Source organism: Scleropages formosus, chromosome 4 (genome assembly GCF_900964775.1).
Source record: "Scleropages formosus chromosome 4, fSclFor1.1, whole genome shotgun sequence".
In the NCBI taxonomy this organism is placed as follows: Eukaryota; Metazoa; Chordata; class Actinopteri; order Osteoglossiformes; family Osteoglossidae; genus Scleropages; species Scleropages formosus.
This window is the reverse complement of record NC_041809.1, coordinates 32,704,634-32,724,850: the sequence shown is the minus strand read 5'-3', so window position 1 is coordinate 32,724,850 and position 20,217 is coordinate 32,704,634. Positions and strand designations below refer to the sequence as shown.

The 20,217-nt window shown below is 43.4% G+C and overlaps 1 protein-coding gene across 5 annotated transcripts in view; it reads left to right on the top strand.

The window, feature by feature from the left end:
- Positions 1-20,217, top strand: part of gabrb2b (gamma-aminobutyric acid type A receptor subunit beta2b) — a 63,626-nt gene that overhangs the window by 10,555 nt on the left and 32,854 nt on the right. For all 5 annotated transcript variants that reach the window (XM_018752199.2, XM_018752197.2, XM_018752201.2 and 2 more), the window contains exon 5: positions 14,137-14,357. In XM_018752199.2, coding sequence (XP_018607715.1) covers positions 14,137-14,357 — 221 coding nt within the window. The remainder of the gene's footprint in view (positions 1-14,136; positions 14,358-20,217) is intronic.

Sequence of the window (20,217 nt, the reverse complement as noted above, 5' to 3'; positions counted from 1 at the left end):
GGAAACAAGGACTTGAGTGATGGTTGCTTTGTCTGATGCCACACTCAATTGCTTAAAGCAGTGGCAGAATCTGTTAGTGTGGGGATGACACCTGTAGGCCAAAAAAGGCAGGCCAATGCGTTTGTCAAGGAAGGTGAAGGAGCAGAATCAGCAATGGGTGCCAGTTCAGGGCTCCGGATACTTGCATAAGGCTAGCAGTTGATGGTTGACTGAGATAGGCAGTTGAAGTTTGCAGCCATTACCGCAGAGACACCGTGTTGATTTCAGAAGCTTCGTGTTGACATTGTGTTGATCTCAAAAGCTTCTGAACAAGTCATCTTGTTGGAGCTTACTGTTCCATTACATTACATTTACATGTATTTATTTAGCAGACGATTTCTCCAAAGCAACTTCCAATGAACTCTATGCAGTGTTACCAGCCCATGCACCTTATTAACCTCGGTGACTTACGCTGCTAGATACACTACTTACACTGGGTCACTCATCCATACATCAGTGGAACACACACTCTCTGTCACTCACACATTATGTTCTTTGGGAAGAACAGGTGGAAGAGACTAATGAAAGAAAGAGAACGAGATGTGAGGAACTGATGGAGCAGTGACACTCAAAAGGCTGGAGGGCAAGGAGTGAACCCATCAAAGAAGGCTGCAGGGGCTTTGCAGGGAGGTCTTTGTATAGGGCCTATAGTATGCTGAGCATCACAGGCAGCAAGGCTATGAAAATTATTACTGGTAGCATGTGTGGATGGCTGTGGTCAGGACAGGTGAGCAGCAGGTTCCAGGTAGCACTATTTGGATGCAGGATGAGGCCTGCTCTACCTGGTTGGGTCACCTGGGCGAGGGTGTCTGATGTTGAAAGATGCGAAACATCACTGATGATGCATCCAGGTAGATCAGGCCTCATCCTGCATCCAAATAGTGCTACCTGGATGCATGGATGAGGCCTACTCTACCTGGTTGGGTCACCTGGACAAGGGTGTCTGATGTTGAAAGATGCGAAACATCACTGATGATTCATCCAGGTGCTTCGCGAGATGTGCGATAAATATGAAAGTGCCATGCAGATGAAATTCATTGCTTTACTACCTTCTACTTTCAAAACTTTTTACTTGACATTCTTCACTAATCATGTTTCGTGTTCTGTAGTAAAATACATTAACTGAGTATTTTGCCCATACCTGAGTGCAACCTGTTTGCCCATAAGTGGCCCAAGTTCTTAACCCCAGTTCAGTACGTAAATCAAATATTTTTCAAGAGCTGTACTGAGAGATCATTCCATAACACTCCCACTCTTCATAAACAAATGAATCAGGTTCTTTAAAAAAGCAATACTACTGTTACAGCTGACAAGATGTAATAGTGGTTAATACCCTTATCTTGAGTGGGAAATGACTGCCAAGAGAGGTTAATAAGTAGGCAAAAGTAGCTTTAGATGAAGTTCGGTTTTGAACTCGTCTTTTAAACATAAACCCATCTTTTCTAATAACCGTTTTATAGAATAAATCGTACAATACAACTCTTGATTATCTAGCCCACGATGACGGCAAAGTGTGAAATACAAGCAAAGCGAACAAATCCCTGAATGTTATGTTTTAGAACTGCCCTAACATTGTCACATTTTTAAGTAGTACATTTTTATTCTTTACCATTTAAGTAAATTGACTAAAGCGACAACATAACCAAAAGGCAGCATAACATTTTTTGTGACAGAACATTGTGTGGTGGTTAGGAAGAGGATCTGGGATTGAATCCTGTTCTTTCTGAGGACCCCTTGAGCAGGTACTTACCATGTTTTGATGAATTGATGAAGCAGGGTATTCTTGCTGTGAACGAAGTAAGCATTTTAGTATACTAACCTGACATTGTAAATTGCCTTGGACAAGTGAAAAAAATCTTAATTATAAATCTATAACTATCTCTGGCGCCATTTCTAACCTGAGCACGATTAATCTTCTGAGAAATAGAAAAACTCTCAAAAATGCGGGGAAGAAAAAGTCTGTAGTTGAAAGACATTAGTTTCAGGTTGAAATGGCACGAAATCATGGAACTGACAACTCCGACTCTTGTGTGCCTGCTTAACATTTTCCCATCATGCAGCCATGCGGAGGTACACACAACACTGGCTGAGCGTGCAGGCAACGCGAGGACAGAGTGAGGAGCAGTAGACGGAGCCGCGAGCTTCTGGGGTTGCAGACGGGCCGAAGCCTCCCGAGGAGAGGGGCGTGGGGAGCGTGGCCCTTGTCTCACTATGCTGCGTGCTGCAGGACATGGCTAAGGACAGACGGGAGCTCTCTCGATGTCACGGTGGCCGCCCTAGGGTGTACGACAAAGCAATTGTCGCTTGATGGATTACCCCACTGCGAGTTCACCCTCATCGAAAGAGTCACACGCACACTGAAGAGGCAGCAACAGTGCTGCTAATAGTCACCATACATCATAACTTGTGACATCGCTGTCCCTCCTCTCTTTTTTCACAGTTGCCGTAAATGCGTACAGAATACGGGGCACCAATTTGCGCTGGATAATGTGAGTAAAAGTCTACTGATCTGCAGCTCTCACGGCACGAAACAGCGCCGAGCTGCTCTGAGCGCAGTTGGATGATACGAGCGAGGCCCGTCTTGTTCGCTTGTCTCTCGGCATCGTGGGGAATTGACGGCATATTGTTTTGTGCAGCACATTCTAGAATGATAATCTCCCACCTGTCTTTTCACGGCGCCCGATAATGGGTGAACCTGGCCCATGAAACGGATTAGATGGAGTGACAAATGAAAGTGGGTTAATCGCCATCAGCGCTTCCCTCTGTCCTCGGGAAAGCTTGGCTTTTTAACACCGATTCCTTTGCGTTCACCTCTAAGTCTTGCGGTTCTTCAGTGCCGAGTCGATATTTGTGAGCGCGATGCGCTAGTGCAGTTCGTCAGTATGTTTTATCTGTTATCCAGGGCCGTTTCTGCCAATCATAATGTCAGAAAGGTGTCATATATTGTACATCTCTAATGTACCGTAAGTGGATTTAATGTGTAAATATTATTTAGGTTCTTGGCAGGTGTTTTAATCCATATTGACTTACTTTACAGCTTAGTTGTCAACATTACTCATTTATAGAGACTGATATTTTTAGCGGAGTTAAAGATGAGCCAGTTTCTCAAGTGTGCAGCATTAAGGCTCCTCCTGGTACTCGAACCTACAACATCACGGTTGACTTTAAATGTTGGACTTTCTGAGTGGCATTTTCCTTTACATTTAGTGTTTTGAAGAAGGTGGGGGCTCGGTGGCACAGCGGCGCAGCGGGTTTGACCGGGCCCTGCTCTCTGGCAGGTCTGGGGTTTGAGTCCTGCTTGGGGGACCTTGTGGCGGACTGGCGTCCCGCCCTGAGTGCATCCCCTCCCCCTCCAGCTTTGTGCCCTGTGTTGCTGGGTTAGGCTCAGGCTCCAGCTCTCCACAAACTGGCTTAAATGGGAAAAAGAAAATGACCTGCTTTAAGACGATTCGCAGATGAAGTGGGGGAAAACTTTTCCTTCCTTTTTACTATTCAGTGTACAGTATGAAAATTATATTATATGCTTTATATGCAGATTGTATCAAAGGTATCTCAAGAATGAATAATTTATGTATACTATGTTACATTGCTGGGAATCGTGGTGATCAGCAATCGTTGATATTCTGGTAAAGTTTTATGCAGCTACTTGTGTGATGAACATCGGTTCATATGGTGGAAAGAAACAAAGTAACTGCTCTTAAGAATCACACGTCTGCATCTAAGTGTCTCTTTCTCCTGATGTAATGAACACATTGTATTTTCTGAGATGGATGTTGCTTTGGAGAAAAGTGTCTGCTAAATCAATACATGTAAATTGTGGAATGTAATACAAAAAGTATGTTGGTTCCATGGTGTCGTACACATCAGCCTGATTTTTAGCTGGAAAAAGCCAGGCGTGGTTTACTTCAGGTTTGCTGAAATAATCTTAGAGGAAAAAAGGGGATTTGGTGTGCATCAGCTCTCTGCGTCTTGGGAGGATGGGGATGACACTTTTTGTTCACGTAAGAGAGCATTTATTTTTAGAAACCTCATCAAGATGGCATTTATAGACTGGAGTTCGAATTAGTTGCTTTGGTGACACTGCTACACTTTGCATTTCCATGTTTGAATTTTTCAGACCTAGAAAACAATAATTACTTTCCTTCTCCTGCATACAAATTTTAATTCCTAATGTGTAAAGAACATGCACTTTGCATAAGCAAAGATACCATAAATATGTTTTCCGCTGCTATTTCTGTTGGTTAACCAGCAGTTTCAGCCAAAGTGAGCTTACTGTTTAACCCATTTTATACAGCACAATATTTAACAGGAGCAATTTAAAGGTAAGGAACTAGCTCAAGGTCACTATAATGTTATTTTATATTGCAATTATAATTGCAAGTCGGATTATTATCAGAAAGCTAGTCTGAATATTTGTACTACCACTGTATCTGTGCTACCTGCCAAATTAAGAAGTAGTTACTTACACACACACACACACACACATTGTCTGAACCGCTTGTCCCATTCGGGGTTGCGGGGAGCCGGAGCCAAACCCGGCAACACGGGGCGTAAGACTGGAGGGGGAGGGGACACACCCAGGACAGGACGCCAGTCTATCGCAAGGCACCCCAAGCGGGACTTGAATCCCAGGCCCACCGGAGAGCAGGACCCGGTCCAACCTACTGTGCCACCGCGCCACCGCGCCCCCTGCAGAAGTAGTTACATAAATAGGTAAATTACTGACTTAGATATTATTCGCTGTTGTACTAGATTGGTTGTGTGTATACTTAGAAAAGTTGAAAGCCCATTTCACAGTTTCTTCATCTATTGTCATTGCAGCAGCAGAAGCACTGAGTCACAGAAACACAGAAACAAAAGCAACAACACAGAGCTATACTGGGAACATCCACAGACAGAAAGCAAGGGTAAATTATAAGTTACAATGTTTCCCAGAAATGGTAAATACTATCGTCCGAGTCGCTTGTCGGAAAAAGTGTGCGGAGTTCCTATGTCTTGCCATACAGGTCAAATAATAACTTATTCTGGCAGAAGAAGATTCATCATTAGAATCACCCATATAGAAAGTGAAATACAAGTATAGGCTAAAACTGCAAAGTACTGTTATTAAGACTTAAAGAGGGAGAAAAAAAAACAAACACGGGCCTTTGTAATATTTCAATGCACTTTTGAATGGACTGATTTTTCCATTTAGTGTAATATTTAGATGTACTGAAATCCTCCTACTTATCGACCTCCCAAGTGATAATTTTAACAGGAAACTTGTTTTTTTACTGTACAGTAATAGCAATCCCAGAAACGGTCTGTTGTATTGTCAAAGACAACTACATCATGTGACCCAGTGAAGTGGAAAACAAGGAAAGATAGAGAGAGAAAAAGGGAAAAATAGATACACTCTACACACACTTGCATGTACTTGAATCACACACACACACACACACACACACACACATTTTCAGAACCGCTTGTCCCATACAGGGTCACGGGAACCGGAGCCTACCCGGCAACACAGGGCATGAGGCTGGAGGGGGAGGAGACACACCCCGGACGGGACGCCAGTCCATCGCAAGGCACCCCAAGCGGGACTCGAACCCCAGACCCACCAGAAAGCAGGACCCAGCCAAACCCGCCACATCGCCGCATCCCCGCAACCCCACACCCACCCCTACAATAAACACACTTATATAAATATTGGGATATGCAAATAACTACAGGTACTAACAAGACATACTGAAGTCTACAGGCTACTGGTAAACCCAGGTACGCACAGGCAAAAAGAAATAAATGGCAGCTATGTTATACTTATCCTTCATCCTTTGTTCTTGTATCATTTTACTTTGTCGAAAACTCCATTAAAGATACGGAGCTGCTGCAAGTTCTGAAATTCAAAACAGTTCATTATCTTAGTTATAACGTACGTGGCCACAAACAGGGTGATTTGCCAGTTTGTGATATTTGTGTCAGTGCCACATTTTGTCAGCTGCTAGAGAAGAGAAAGATGAGAAATCTGCATCCATTTCTTTTTAATTGGCTCTGTATGTGATGCCAGCTGCACAAAGACTCAAAGAATTCCTTTCTTCAGGCTCAGTATCTGATTGCTGACAAACTGCAGACTTAAAAGCTGCTGTGAGAATTTTGAAGAATGCTTTCTGGTGAAGTCCTGATTTGCGCAAAGTGGGATTTATGAACAATGTCCATATTCATTTTCAGTAAGGATTGAACTAATCCCACGCCTACCCTTGAGAAAACAAGGACGTTAGAGAATCTTCAAGGAAAGCCACAGAAGCACATGGAGAGAATACGAAACACAGGGACGCCGAAGCTGGACTCGGTCAGGTGGCCGCACCATTCGATGGGCCACCATCTGCGACAAAAGTAATAGCTGAGTTCATATGCAAGCCTGAATATCCCCTGCAAACATCAGAAGTCGTCAGCTACCTGAATTCTGCAGCCAAGAAACGTCTGGAAGGATTTCTTTTGAATGGTTGAGAAATAATAGATGACTGAATGTGTCATGTCTGACTCCATCCTTCCTACAACCCGCGTCCCTGAGCCGTCATCTGACGGTCGGTATGAGACTTTGATCAGACGTCTTTGCAGGACCCAGAGAAAGCCAAGTTCCACATTTTCAGCCAGTCCTTCAATAATTTTTTTCTTTTTTTTTTTTTTTGTAACGCTATACACCGTTTTTATGGTGGCCATATTTTAAAGCAGGCAATGCCCAACAGTTGCTTTTGTCGGCACGCATAAAGTAGGTCAGTCGTCGCCTTCTGCAGGGACAATTGCTCCTCTCCCTCGCTGGTGATCCACGTAAGGGCCGCGGAACGGACACGTTTCACCTCTCTCCAGGGTGACGTGGGCGAGCATGAAAGGCGAGCACAGGACGAGATCTTTGCCGTTGAGTTTTTGCGTTGAAGCCAATTCAGAAGCAGTCCTCTGGCTTTCAATTATTCAGAGCACACTAGCGATTAAGGGTACTAACTAACAGAAAAAGTGGAAAATCAGAAAGATGTAAAGGGGTTGTTCTTCACTGAAATGAGTGTGACTCATCGCCTGCTGTCGATGCTCTTATTTTTATCATATTTTCTGTCCAGAGTAGATTAAGCTGTTAGACTGTATGTTTAGACTGCATTTTAGGAGACACATTTTTCAGTGATGTTAAAAGTCTGCTTCTGAAAGTTTTCGGCTTTCTGTACTCATCTCCCTCAGAATATAAATAATTAAGCAGCACAAGCAGAACTATACGATGAAGTAGCGTATGAGAACTGCTGTAGATGGTCCCAAAATAATATAACAGCTCAGTATATTAGTAAGCTGAATGTCATTCACTATTAATAGCCAAAGGTTTCTGAATGCACGTCAATGAAACCGAATCCATTTTACTGGAGGATACTTCTTGAGTGTTTTTACAGCAGAGTAGAATACCCTGTTGCTGTGCAAGACAAAGGAAAGTATAAGTGGGACTGTACATATAAAGCATACGATTTACTTAGAAAGGGCAAGGATTTATGTATGCATGCACTTGCGAGTGTTTCTTTGAGTCAGTCTGTTTTCCCGAGCGTGCCTGCGATTTTGGAGTTCAAACGGGGACGCGACCAACTCCAAATGCTTTGCTAGATGCCGTTTCACCGAAGCCTCTAAGGAATCGCGATCCACTTGGCGGATGTTTTGCACAAGAGACAGTGTTTCACTGAAAGGGCTGCTTTCAGAACAGCAACAGAACAACCTATCTGTGCGAGGAGCTGGAGCTCTGCAGTGTGGCTACGTTCCGTTTTCCGTTTTGACTGTTTTGTAGGGACAGCAGGGTTGTCGCTTTCTAATCAATATAACCTAGCTTCAAATCCTAGGAAGGCGCTTATTCTGAATTGCTCCAGTAAATATTCTTCTTCTTATGCCTTCCACCCTTCCTGGGGCATAGGCCACCAACAAGGGTTCTCCAGGCATCCCTAAGAGCTGAGGTGTCATGAAGTTTCCTTGTTGGCGTTTCTGCAGCTGGTAAGGTTTTTATGGTGTGGGGTAGCTAGCTGTCATGCGGAACAGAGGACGTGGGGATGGCTGGACCTAAGTGCAGGATCATTTGGCAGGAACCAAGGGGTCAGGCGAGTTCTCGTTGCCGGGGATGGGCGAAGAGTCGGTCGATCGGCGGTCGGAGTAGGAGCGAGGATCCGTGGACGTAGTCAGGAGACAAAGCGAATGGTCTGAAGCCAGGGAACGAAGAACTGGGGCGGGGGACGAAGGAGATCGCGACATGAGCGCAAAGGGGGATGCTTGTCTGACATTCCACGAGAATGAAGGGGCTGAGGAGGGACTGTTAAAGGCGAGCGCTCTGATTGTTGTCCGTTGCTTGATCGACGTCAGGTGCTGCCGATTGTGGTGCGGGCGTGAACGTGACACTAGCCCCACGCCCAACCCTCCTCCTTTCTCAGCCGGGCTTGGGACCGTCCATGGCGGAATTCAGTAAATATTACCCAACCACAAACAGGCAAATCATTGTGAGTTAGTATGCAAACCTAACATTTTCAGTTGCCCCGGACAAAGAGCAGCTAAATAATGCTAATGCCTTGCGTATTCGCATCTTGTGTGTATGAATGACCGGTTTCTTAGTTGGACTCAAGCAGCGGGGCATTTGGCTGGCCCTCCCCAGAGGTTATGGTTTCCCCTGGAAGACACCAGGAAGCTTTGTCCTCTTTTTTTTTTTTTTTTTTTTTGCTGCAGACATGCTCTACATTTGCATATCTCTCTCCTGAGGATCCGTCCCTGTTCTGTTGCTCTAAAGGTTGCCTCTGCGGAGATATCATCTGAAAGCAAAACCACCTGACTCCTTTGTATTCACCGGCAGTCCCTAAGCCCCTTTTCCTTTTAGGTCGCTCCAGCAGGGAGAAAATATTGCTTCTTCAAGGGTGTCCTCATTCAGGGGTGCAAGCTAGTGGCAGTTGGGAATTTTGAAGATCTTCGTGAGTAGAGGGCTGCCAGCCTGAAATGGGATCATGATGTGGATGCACCAACAACACGATGTCTGCAGTCTGAAGACAATGTGACCACACCACCGTTTCAGTCCTTTGGTATTGACACACCTGTGAGCATTTGTGTGCCATACTGTCTCAGCAGTGTCAGCCTGAGCTTTCACCACACTGGCAAAGGGATGAGAGAACCACGCCTCAGCCCCTTTTTGTTTCACTGAGAATTTGCTTTTCTTGATTCTGGTGCACAGTTCACCGTTACCAGGCATTCTGTGGAAAGCACCATTCTGGAAGACATTTAGCCTTGCGCATTACAGACAGCTGTGTGAAGCTATAGAATGATCTCAGACACTTGCACCCACATGCTTAAGTGACAGCACGTGCGCACACTCTCTAAGTAGAAAGACACCTGGGAGTAGGTGGTAAGAGAGAAAGACTAAAATTTGCTCCCTTGGAAATTCACAGATGTTCCCATTAAGTCTGTGATGCTGTCTGATGACTGACAGTTGAGTAATGTCCTTAAACTACTAGGCCAAAATCCCAATAGTGGATTGATCTGCCAGCCTTCCTGGGGTGCAAACATGGATGTTAAAATTAAATCAAACTAAGAATAAAAATCTGGCCCCAAAAAAAAAAAACATAATGTAGGGCTGCTTTGTGGAAAGTGCACGGACTATGTAGCACTCTCCTTACTTTTGTCACATCTAAAAGATAAAATAATTCCCACATATTCATTGTCAAAATTGAGTAGAAAGATACTCACACCAGCTAGGTGGTCTTAACACTGTAAATTTCTTTAGTTTTTCACAGTAATTATTTTGATTGCAGGAGAAATAAGAAACATATGGGATCCTTTTTTAGACCTACATAGTGGAGACAGTTTGTTCAAAGAATATCACACATTTTACTAATATTTCTCCGATCTCTTGAGGACCAAATGCGCATTGATTTGACTCATCATAGCTTTTTTCATTCTCGTAATAATATTCTTTAATGGGATCTCCCTGATTTAAAGAAATAAATAAATAAGGCTTAAGAAAAGTGTGAGATACCGAGAAAGTTCAACCTTAAAGTTGAACGTAAGTTTACTCCAGTCGAGTAAACTGGATTAAGTGTTGGAAGAGCTGGTAGAGCACCACAGAGCAGATTGGGGAAACATTTGTTGTCACCAACAACATTCACACTTCAGTGCATTTTTGGCCAATACAGCAAAGCTTATTCCATTACTTAAACTTTCATCTTTTTCTGAGTCAACGCTTAGAATAGAAAAATTGTGGAATTTCGGGAAGGTGGGTGACCCCCGTAACAGACATTAAATACTAAGATCATCACCATGTTGTTTAGTGCATTTGTATATTGTAAGGAGAACTTAAATATTGAATGCTCTATTACCAAAGCTTTAAATCTGCCCTGAATTGACATTTTATTCTTTATTGTTATAGCATTAATAGTGTCAAAAACATGCATAAAAATATGCAGAAAATCGCACCTCCTCAATGAAAGCTTCCTGTACGAACACTAAAACGAGGATCAATGTAACACCCCCTTTAGAAACTGTGGGTATGACACAAATTTGCATTACCACTGTCAAGCTTTTTTCTTCTTTTCTAACCTTTCCTTATTCCATCCCTCCTCATCGAGGCATGGTAGGGCCTTGGGGTTGCTGTGTTGGAAATACGAGGATATAATGAACCCCTCCACAGCAGTCTCATAAGTACTTGCCTTCAGACCCTTCGTAAATGACATGCGCTTGGGTGTGACTCAACCTAAGGGTGGTTGCAAGTGGGAGGATCCACTAAAGGAACAGAATCGGAGAAGAACAATTAATGCTTATTAATTAATTGCTTATATCCAAGAGATTTCAACCTGTTGTAACAATGAAAACTGTGAGTATACCTGGGGAGTAATGGCGTGGGACAAACCGGGCAGAAGAGCCAAAGCAAAGTGAGCCACCGGTGGGATTTGCTGCAGAAGAGTTGGGGGGGGGAGAGTTTCCACCAGTTGTGCTAAAATATTTTACTGGTACTGAATTATAACTGGCACAATATGCCATAAAAAGTATGAATTGAATGAACAATAAAAATATCTCCATTTTCAGAAAAGGTGTACCGAATTTTTCTCGGCTGCAGGTAGTCTGGAACTTAGCTTGTCGACCTTTTGGGCTATAAATTGCTAATTGCGTATCCCTCTTCCGAGTACTGCAGTCATGTTGGCATTCCATTAAGATTCATCTCTCAAATGCCTCTCGATCTCGAAGTGCACAGGAGTTCCTGCCCTGCTGATGTTCTTAAAGACCCATGTGAGCAAATCAACTTGTCCAAATTCGCAAATGCGGCATGGGGCCGAATCGGTGGGAAGCACAATTTACATCCTCTGCTCCTCCACAACCTTTTGTAATGGTGGGCAGTGATGAATGTTATTTTACTTTTGACAGGCCTATTAGTAAGAGAATTAAGACAGATTCAAGGGAGAGTGTGGAACATGTTATGCATGCACTTTGGTCGTTCTTGGTGGGTACAGATGGGAATAGTTTTCTCAGTCTGTCTGCACTGGACTGTTATCTCCCATTTCTAAAAAAACTATTTGATTTCTCTTGCCTAAATTGGGATGCAGCAGTGATAGTGAGTCACACATTTCTGTGTCCTACCAAATATTTTCCTTGTTGAATGGAAATGCCGCTGCGGTTGAATATTCTTTCTTGCCGACAAGATTTTTTTCTTTTAACTCAGGTGAATGTGCCTTTTACACTAGATCACATTGATGCTGGGGGCACTCCAAGGCAGTGTGAAAAAGGCTGTCTCCTCATGCGCAGCTATATTATGACAGTACCAAAATGCATCAAGTGCATCCTCCTCAGAGCTGAAGAGAGTTCTCTTTATGTCAGCGCTACTTGTGTGTTTACTGGGATTTCTTCCTGCATGTTAAATGCTGGATGACTCATTCAGTTGGATCAAAATTTGATGTTGGAAATGCAAAACACTCTCTGTGTGTGTGTGTGTGTGTGTGTGATTACTCTGCGATGGGCTGACGTCCTGTCCACGGTGTACCCAACCAGTATTTCTAGGATCGGATCTGGAATGTGACTCTACACTGAATGAACGAATGAACGAACGAACGGACGAACAAATGAACGAAGGAATGAACGAACGAACTGAAAAAAGGTCCATAACTTATTAAAGGATTTAGAGTTTAATTGTACTCATAAGTTGTCCATCCACTACCATTGATCCAAAGCATTTTGGATAGAATTTAGATTGGCCCTGCTGGCCTTCACTGAAGAACTCAACAAACTATACATTGAGTCAATAACACTACTTATTGTACAGTATTATGTTTATTGGTACTTGTACGTGTAAAATAAAGTGCGGATTAATTTCTCAAAGCTTAAGGCCAAGGAATGTGGGTGACACGCTGAATTTTAAACCGTATCGCCAGAATTTTCCGTTTCATATCTGTTCACTCTTTATATGTACCTCTCTTGGCCATCCAGATGAATACGCTCTTATAAGGGCTCAAAATCGTGTTCCGTGTCATATTGCGCACATCACTGCCAGGGCCGTTCCCTATCACACAACCCTGGGCCTTGGCAGACGACAGCGAGACAAACCCAGCGAGACCCAGCACGTGGACCAGAGCACGCAGACTCGGGCGGGAGCGCAGCAGGGGTTCTTACATAACACCGTAGATGGGGCCGGTGTGGAGCGAGAGCAAGCTGCACACAAGCAGGCCGTTTTACGGTTTCGTGTTCGGCTCGTTCCCTCCTGCGGTGCAATTCAGTGAAGCAGTTTGTCGGTTCTGCGTCTTAATTTTTTTGGGCATCGTTTATCACGTGGTAAAAGGTGAGACGCTCTTAGTAAATAAGTGCATATTTTCTGTATGGAATTTTTTGCTGAGTGTGTGTGTGTGTGTGTGTGTGTGTGTGTGTGAGTGAGATAGTGTTGAAGGGCAGTTTTTATCCCTCCCTCCACTGGTCCAACACAAATGTGCATTCACCCTTGAATGTTGACAGATGCATCTTTCGAATTTTTTTTTGGTTTGTTTAATCGAAAAATTTTTTTTTTTATTTTGTTGAATATACCACACTGTGTTTAAACACCCAAGGTACATCAGTAAAGAAAACACATCTCGAACTAAAGCAGAGATTTTGACAGACTAACATATGTTGCCACTTCGATTAGCATAAAATTTAGTCAGTTGAAATGTTTTTCCTCAGGCTGTTACCTTAACTGAAACATCTTCAATGTTTGTGGTTATGCAAAAACAATTAATCAGATTTTATTGGACCTCAGTTTGATCCTTACTATTCATATGCAAAAAGGTGCTTCTTTTCTTCACTATGTCCTCTTTGAGTGACTCACACAGGACATGCAGATGTAGTTGGGGGTCAAAAGAGATGCATTGCTTTCATTATTCCTAATTGTTCACATAATGCACTGTTGACTGGGAATTCATCTCTTCTAAAATCCATTTAAATGTATTAATGTCATAAACTTTGTCGTGAAAGCACAAAACGCTGCACTAAAATATAAAAAGCTATTTAAAGAAAAAATATTACAATGTTAAATATTTTAAATGGTGGCAGTTCAAGTGTTGAGTACTTTCAGATTTACTAGATTTTTTTTTTTTCAAGGGTAACATAATAGGTACCATTTCCTAAGTGTATCTGTTGTTCCTGAGAGTTATTAATCCCGAGCCAAACCATTTCATCTTCAAATGCTTAAATCGGACAAATAATGTGTTTGGAGAGACACTTTAAATATGTATCCAACTGCAAATACAAATGCCCTTGAATCTGTTTGCTTATTGAAGTAGCTCAGTAATGCAATTTAATGCATTTAAACATCTCCCCTGTCGGTGATGATACTAGATCAGCTGTGTGCTCTATCTCATCCTGTCTCACTTCAACACTTTTCTCCCAATTACCATGAACCACTTAGTCCTTCATTAGTGGAAATAATTCCTCTGATTTTAAGTAGGGCATCATTTAATATTTAAATAGCTTTTTTATTTAAAAAAAAAAAAGAAAATATAAGAAAAACCTGGAAAGAGTGTGTGTGTGTGTGTCCTGTCCCCCTGATTTCGGCTTGATAGCCTCATCGGTGGGCCCACTAACTTTTTTAACACTTCTCTCTTTCAGGATTACACACTGACAATGTATTTCCAGCAAGCTTGGAGAGACAAGCGGCTGTCCTATTCTGAGATTCCCCTGAATCTCACCTTGGATAACAGAGTAGCGGACCAGCTGTGGGTTCCAGACACCTACTTCCTGAATGACAAGAAGTCCTTTGTGCACGGGGTCACGGTCAAAAACAGAATGATCCGCCTGCACCCGGATGGCACCGTGCTCTATGGCCTAAGGTAAATTCACATTACATGAACTGCACGACCGTCAACACCTGCAATGACATTGCAAGTGTTTACATCCAAACCGCAAGTCAAATATTGCTCGGAAAGGTAATTAAGGCATAATACTTGCTGCTGCGCACATGCTGTTGTCAAGATTCTGGTGGATTGTAGTGAAATTATGACATTTTATACCCATCTGCTGATCAATGTGTGTGTTATTCAGAATGCAACATGTTATGTGGGCAGTATTTGTTAGGAACACATTCTCAGACTTTTGCTTGTCAAACCTATTCAACATGAGTTAAAGAGGTACTGGATACAACCATTGTCTAGTGTGTAGAGTAGCTGGTAGTGTAGTGGTTGCTGCTGCCTATAGACCCAAAGGTTATAGGTTTGAATCTCATCTGTAGTACTCTTGAGCAAAGTACTTATTCTGAACTTACCTAAAGGGGTAAATAATTGTAAGTAGGTCAATGTTATAAGCCACTCTGGAGAAATGCTTCTGGTAAATAAAAGTAAAATGTTGATCTACTGGCGATAAGCATAGCACCCTTATTGTAATGAATGAAAATTTAGATCTAGTGTCAGTACCAAATGTACTTTTTTGGTTAAGGACTTTGGAGTGTTGAAACACAGCGCACATCCTTGTGATATGAATGTTTCTGCATCGTTCCTGGCACGGTGGAGGTTAGTCAGTATTAGTGGAATCTGCGAGTAACAAAATACTAGATGTGACTTTGTGTGTTCTTAGCAGTCCTTTAAATAGTGACTGGACTGAAAAGTGTGTTGCTCTTTGGAGAGATGTCCTCCTTAAAGATGAGAGCACTACAGCTCAGCCTCCAGTGGGGCCATCACCGCCACCTCGTACACGCCGACTAATTTATTATGGAAAGAGTCGCAGAAGCTGAGAGAAGCACTGATGCATAAACAGCCCCCTCCCCACCTTAACACTGGCCTTACTGTGCTTTCCCAAGGAGTGTTTCCTAGCATGGTGGCAGAGTAAGCAGTTTTTTGCTAAAATTAACAAAAACATACCGTAGTTGACGGTAGGGGACGAGGTGATGGAGCGGGTTTGGCCTGTGCCTGCTCTATGGTGGGTCTGGGGTTCGAGTCCTGCTCGGGGTGCCTTGCGACGGACTGGCCTCCCGTCCTGCGTGTGTCCCCTTGCGCCCTGTGTTGGCTGGTTAGGCTCCGGTTTGTCGCAACCCCGCTTGGGACAAGCGGTTTCAGACTGTGCGTGTTGGCATTGCTCATAAGACAAATGTTTTTGCTTAAAAAGGTAATAAATGTTGCTTCTTTGCAGTCATTGTACATATAAATTACGTTCTGTCAAGAAGTGGTCACCTAAGCATAGGGGAAACCCTGACTCTTGACACATAATATGAAAGCCCCCCCCGTACTAATAAACCAGCTCAGCTAGATGCCCAATCTTGGCAGAGGAACTAAGTGCTGAAGGACAAAGACAAGAACCTCCCGAAGGTCACCGATCTCTTTCTCGCACGCTGCCGTGATTTTGCCGCTCTCATTTGTGCTTGGATTGTTGGAATGGTTTTCAGTTTGGGATGTTACATACTGGTACCTTCTCTCCTGCTGAGGCAAGAAGCCATTAGCCAGTTGTTTCATGAAACGATTGATTAATAACTAAAAGTGCCGGGTATAGAAGCTGGACTGTTGTGCAGATGTTGCTTTACTTTACGAACTCGTCTAAGACACCCTTCATATCACGCTGTGGTCACCCTAGGCAAAAACGAAATTACACGAAAAGATTTACATGCCTAATTTTCTCAATCATATTTCACATTAAGGGGAGTGCGGTGGCGCACCGGGTTCGGCTGGGGCCTGCTGTGTGGCAGGCCTGGGGTTCGAGTCCTACTTGGGGTGCCTTGCAATGGACTGGCATCCCGTCCTGGGTGTGTCCCCTCCCTCTCCAGCCTTATGCCCTGTGTGGCTGGGTTAGGCTCTGGTTTGCACCGACCCTGCTCGGGACAAGCAGTTGCACAGTGTGTGTGTGTGTGTGTGTATTTCACATTATGTAAACAAAGAAAAAAAAAAAACTCAATAATGAATGATTCCTCTCTTTTTATATTTGCAATAATATAGAATGGCACATTGGGCATGATGTTGCTTTTTCCTTCTTTTAAGATAAAAAATACTTTAAAAATGTTTTTAACAGAACTTTGAAAATATCAGAATCAATAAGGTTGGAATGATAATCACAGCATCTTTTTAAAAGGTTTAACCGTGCATTGATCGAGGTGGTGAGGCCAGTGTCTCAGATGTGCATGGATTTTCTGATTCTCTAGACAGAAACAATGAAATGAGTTGTTTGAATTATTCTGCACACTAAATTGTAATTTAAAATGTTCAAAGACTCAGAACCTAATGCCAAGCAGAAGACTTGAGGTGGGGAATATCCTGGATGTGATGCCAGTCCATCACAAACCAAACACACACGTTAGTAGATCAACACATGTCCTGAAACTGGGATGAAACTGGAGCATCTGGAGGAAACCTATGGGAACAGGGGTAGAACATGCAAAGTTCACACAGACTGACAAATTTGTCACTGCAGTTTCTTTTGACAGTGTTACAAGAGGGGTATGCAGTAGCTTTTCAGTGACAGGATTCAATTTTCGCATACATATTTTCTGTAGTGTTTTATTACTGTTACTATTCTTATAATATTTAAAAAGAAGCCAAAAATTGCTGCCAATACAGTGGAATAATACATTGTCCCTCGTTCACCACATTTTGAATGAACTGCGTTGAGAAATTCAATCTGCCCCCCAAAAATTAATAATACATCCATTAATCAATAAGTATGAAGTTTAAAGGAACCCCAAGGACATTTAAGAAGACGTTCACTAGTAGCGATGACACGTCTCTCTCTGGCAGACCTGTGACGCGACATTTGTGTGGAGACTAATTTTATGCACAGGCTGCTGTCAAGCCCAGCACGACCAGATGCCTTTATTTGAAGAGCTGACATGGGTGCTGGAGATGGTTCTGGAAGGGTGGGAGTGGCTGTGGGGATCTGTGTGGGCAGGTAAGTGGTAGGGGTTGAAGAAGCAGGAGAGAAAGATGGAAGGAGAGATACAGATGGAGAAAAGGAGGGAGGAAGATGGTGAAATAATAATATAAACAATTGTGATCCAAGGCGTGTTGCATAGAAGCATGCGATATGGATTCCCTCACGGTTGCAAAGGCGCCCGGCACGCAGCCCGGAATGCCGCCCATCCCTTTCGGTGAAGTGGAGGGGGGTGAAGAGATTACATCAGAGCACCCATCTGCCAGTCAATGTGCCGCCTGGCCGATGGGCAGCAGCAGAGAGATCTAATTACCGTGCTCTTGATAAGTTGCAGCCTGTGATGGATTACACTGAGAGAGCAGCCAGAACAGACCATATCCATATAAACCGTCCCTTTTTCTTACTAGAGACATTCCACTTAAATATCCGTTTAAAACAGCGGGATGAAACCGGTATATTGCAGGAAGAAATTAAAATCACAACGCAGGGTTAAGTATAAGTATTAAATTAGCTGTAAAATTGACACTACATTTACATTAATTTATTTAGCTGATGGTTTTCTCCCAAGCTATTTAGTGTTATGCTATTTATGGTAATTTACACATTTGTACAATTACAATGTTAAGTTCTATCTTATCTTATCCTCAAGTAATGAAACTGGAAGTTTAGTTGTATTCGTGCAGCAGGACAACAGGTGGCGTAGAGATTTAAGGTTCACATCCCAGCAGAAGCCTTCCTACAGAGCCTATCCTGGAAATATCGGGCGCGAGGCTAAAGGGTGTCACGCGGAACGCAGGGAACCGAGACGGCTGAACCCAAGCGCAGCGTTGTTTGTTAGACGTTGAGGGAAGAGGCAAGGTCTCAAAACCAGGGACAGGCGAAGGGTCGGTCGATCGGCGAACTGGACAGGAACGAGAATCCATGGACGTGGTCGGAGAACGAAGCAAGGAGTCAAAAAACTGGAGATCGTGGACAGAGCAAGAGTGTAGTAACACGAGGAAGGGCGGTTGTCCCAAACGAGATTCCGCAACGGTACGGGAGCTAAAGAGGGTCTTTATAGGGTGAGTAATTACTCATGAGCTAGTGCGGAGTCAGGTGTTGTTGCTTGTGTTGTGGGCGTGGACGTGACAAAGGGGGGAGGAGGGTACACCCTGGACGGGATGCCAATCCATCGCAGGTTACAAGTATGTACCCAGTGACACAGCTGGGTTATGTTATCGGAGCAATTTTTTGGGCAAGGACCTTGCTCAAGGGTATGACAGGAGGTGGGGATCGAACCTGTAACACACACACACACACACACACACACACACACACACATTGTCCTGGCTCGTCCCATATGGGGTCACAGGGAGCCGGAGCCTAACCCGGCAACAGAGGGCGCAAGGCTGGAGGGGAAGGGACACACCCAGGATGGGACGCCAGTCCATCGCAAGGCACCCCAAGCAGGACTTGAACCTTTGGAGCCAAAGGCAGCCACCCCTGCTAGCATCCAACTGAGTTTTTTTTTTTTTTTTTTTTTTTTTTTTAAAAAACTTGTAGATAAGTGTTAGCAATGAAAGATAACGTTAAGCAATGCACAGATCTTTTCAGTTTTTAGAGGGGAATAAACATTATAAATATGATTCATAATTTTACTGTCCTCGTTACAGACCTCAAGTAATTGGATTTAGCGAGCCCAGCGCAGCAACAAACCGGCACAACAACAGTACGCACACGAGTGATGAATATTCAAAATAGCCGTGCAATTTGTTTGATATCCAGCTGCCGGTTTGCCTGCAGCTTAATAGCTGTCTGGGTCAAAGCAAACACCACAGTCTTTTATGCTGATTTCGGTGCCACTGAGACGTGTAGTACGGCATCTAAAAAGTGAGCCGTTTGTTGATATTTTAAATATTTACTCAATGTTTATGTGCACATTCTGCCGCAATTATCCATCAAAGATCATTTTAATTGGCGTTTCGAAAAGGAGAGGATGAACAATGCGCGTGGGTTAACGGAGGTGCATTTGATGTGCCGAGAGGCTCCTGCCATGAGGAAGTACTTAAAGCTAAAGGTAACGTGTGGTTTTGTGCATCCTTGTGTACACTGGCACCACGTTACGGTTTACTGTGGCTCACTGTGATGATTACACCATAATCAGGAAGATGCTGCAGGTAGCAGATGAGTACAGGTGGTCCCCGACTTACGGCGGGGTTAAGCTCCGCGAAACCCGTCGTAAGTCGAAAATATTGTAAGTCAAAAAAATGCATTTAATACACCTAACCTACCGAACATCATAGCCTAGATGTTTCTTCTCAAGAGTAATTGCCCTCCTCTTCTTCTTCCCGCCAGTAGCAGGAGACACAGATGGGCGTTTCTGTGACGTATGGATGCTCAAAACACAACGTAGATTCAGGGGGGTATCTGTATAGCGACCGCATGACAGACTGGGAGATATGGATCGCTGCTGCTGCCCAGCATTGCAAGAGAGTGTCGCACCACATATTGCTTGTCCGAGAAAAAAATTGAAATTCAAAATTCAAAGTACAGCTTCTACTGAGTGTCTGTTGCCAGCTCACCATCATAAAGTCAAAAAAATCGTAGGTCGAACCATCGTAAGTTGAGGAGCATCTGAATGTAACAGTGACTAAATGGATAAAGCAGCACCTTATATAAGACTACAGTGTCTCTAATCATCTGGTACTGGCAGTTGGTTTGTGTTGACCTGTATGTACATATAAGTATTACTGTTAAAAAAAAAAAAAACCTTGCATAAGGAATGTTTTCTAAAAGGCTCCAATAAAATAACCAACCGGGGTGAAAGGGTAAAACTTTTAAGTCTGGATACAAACCGTATATTAA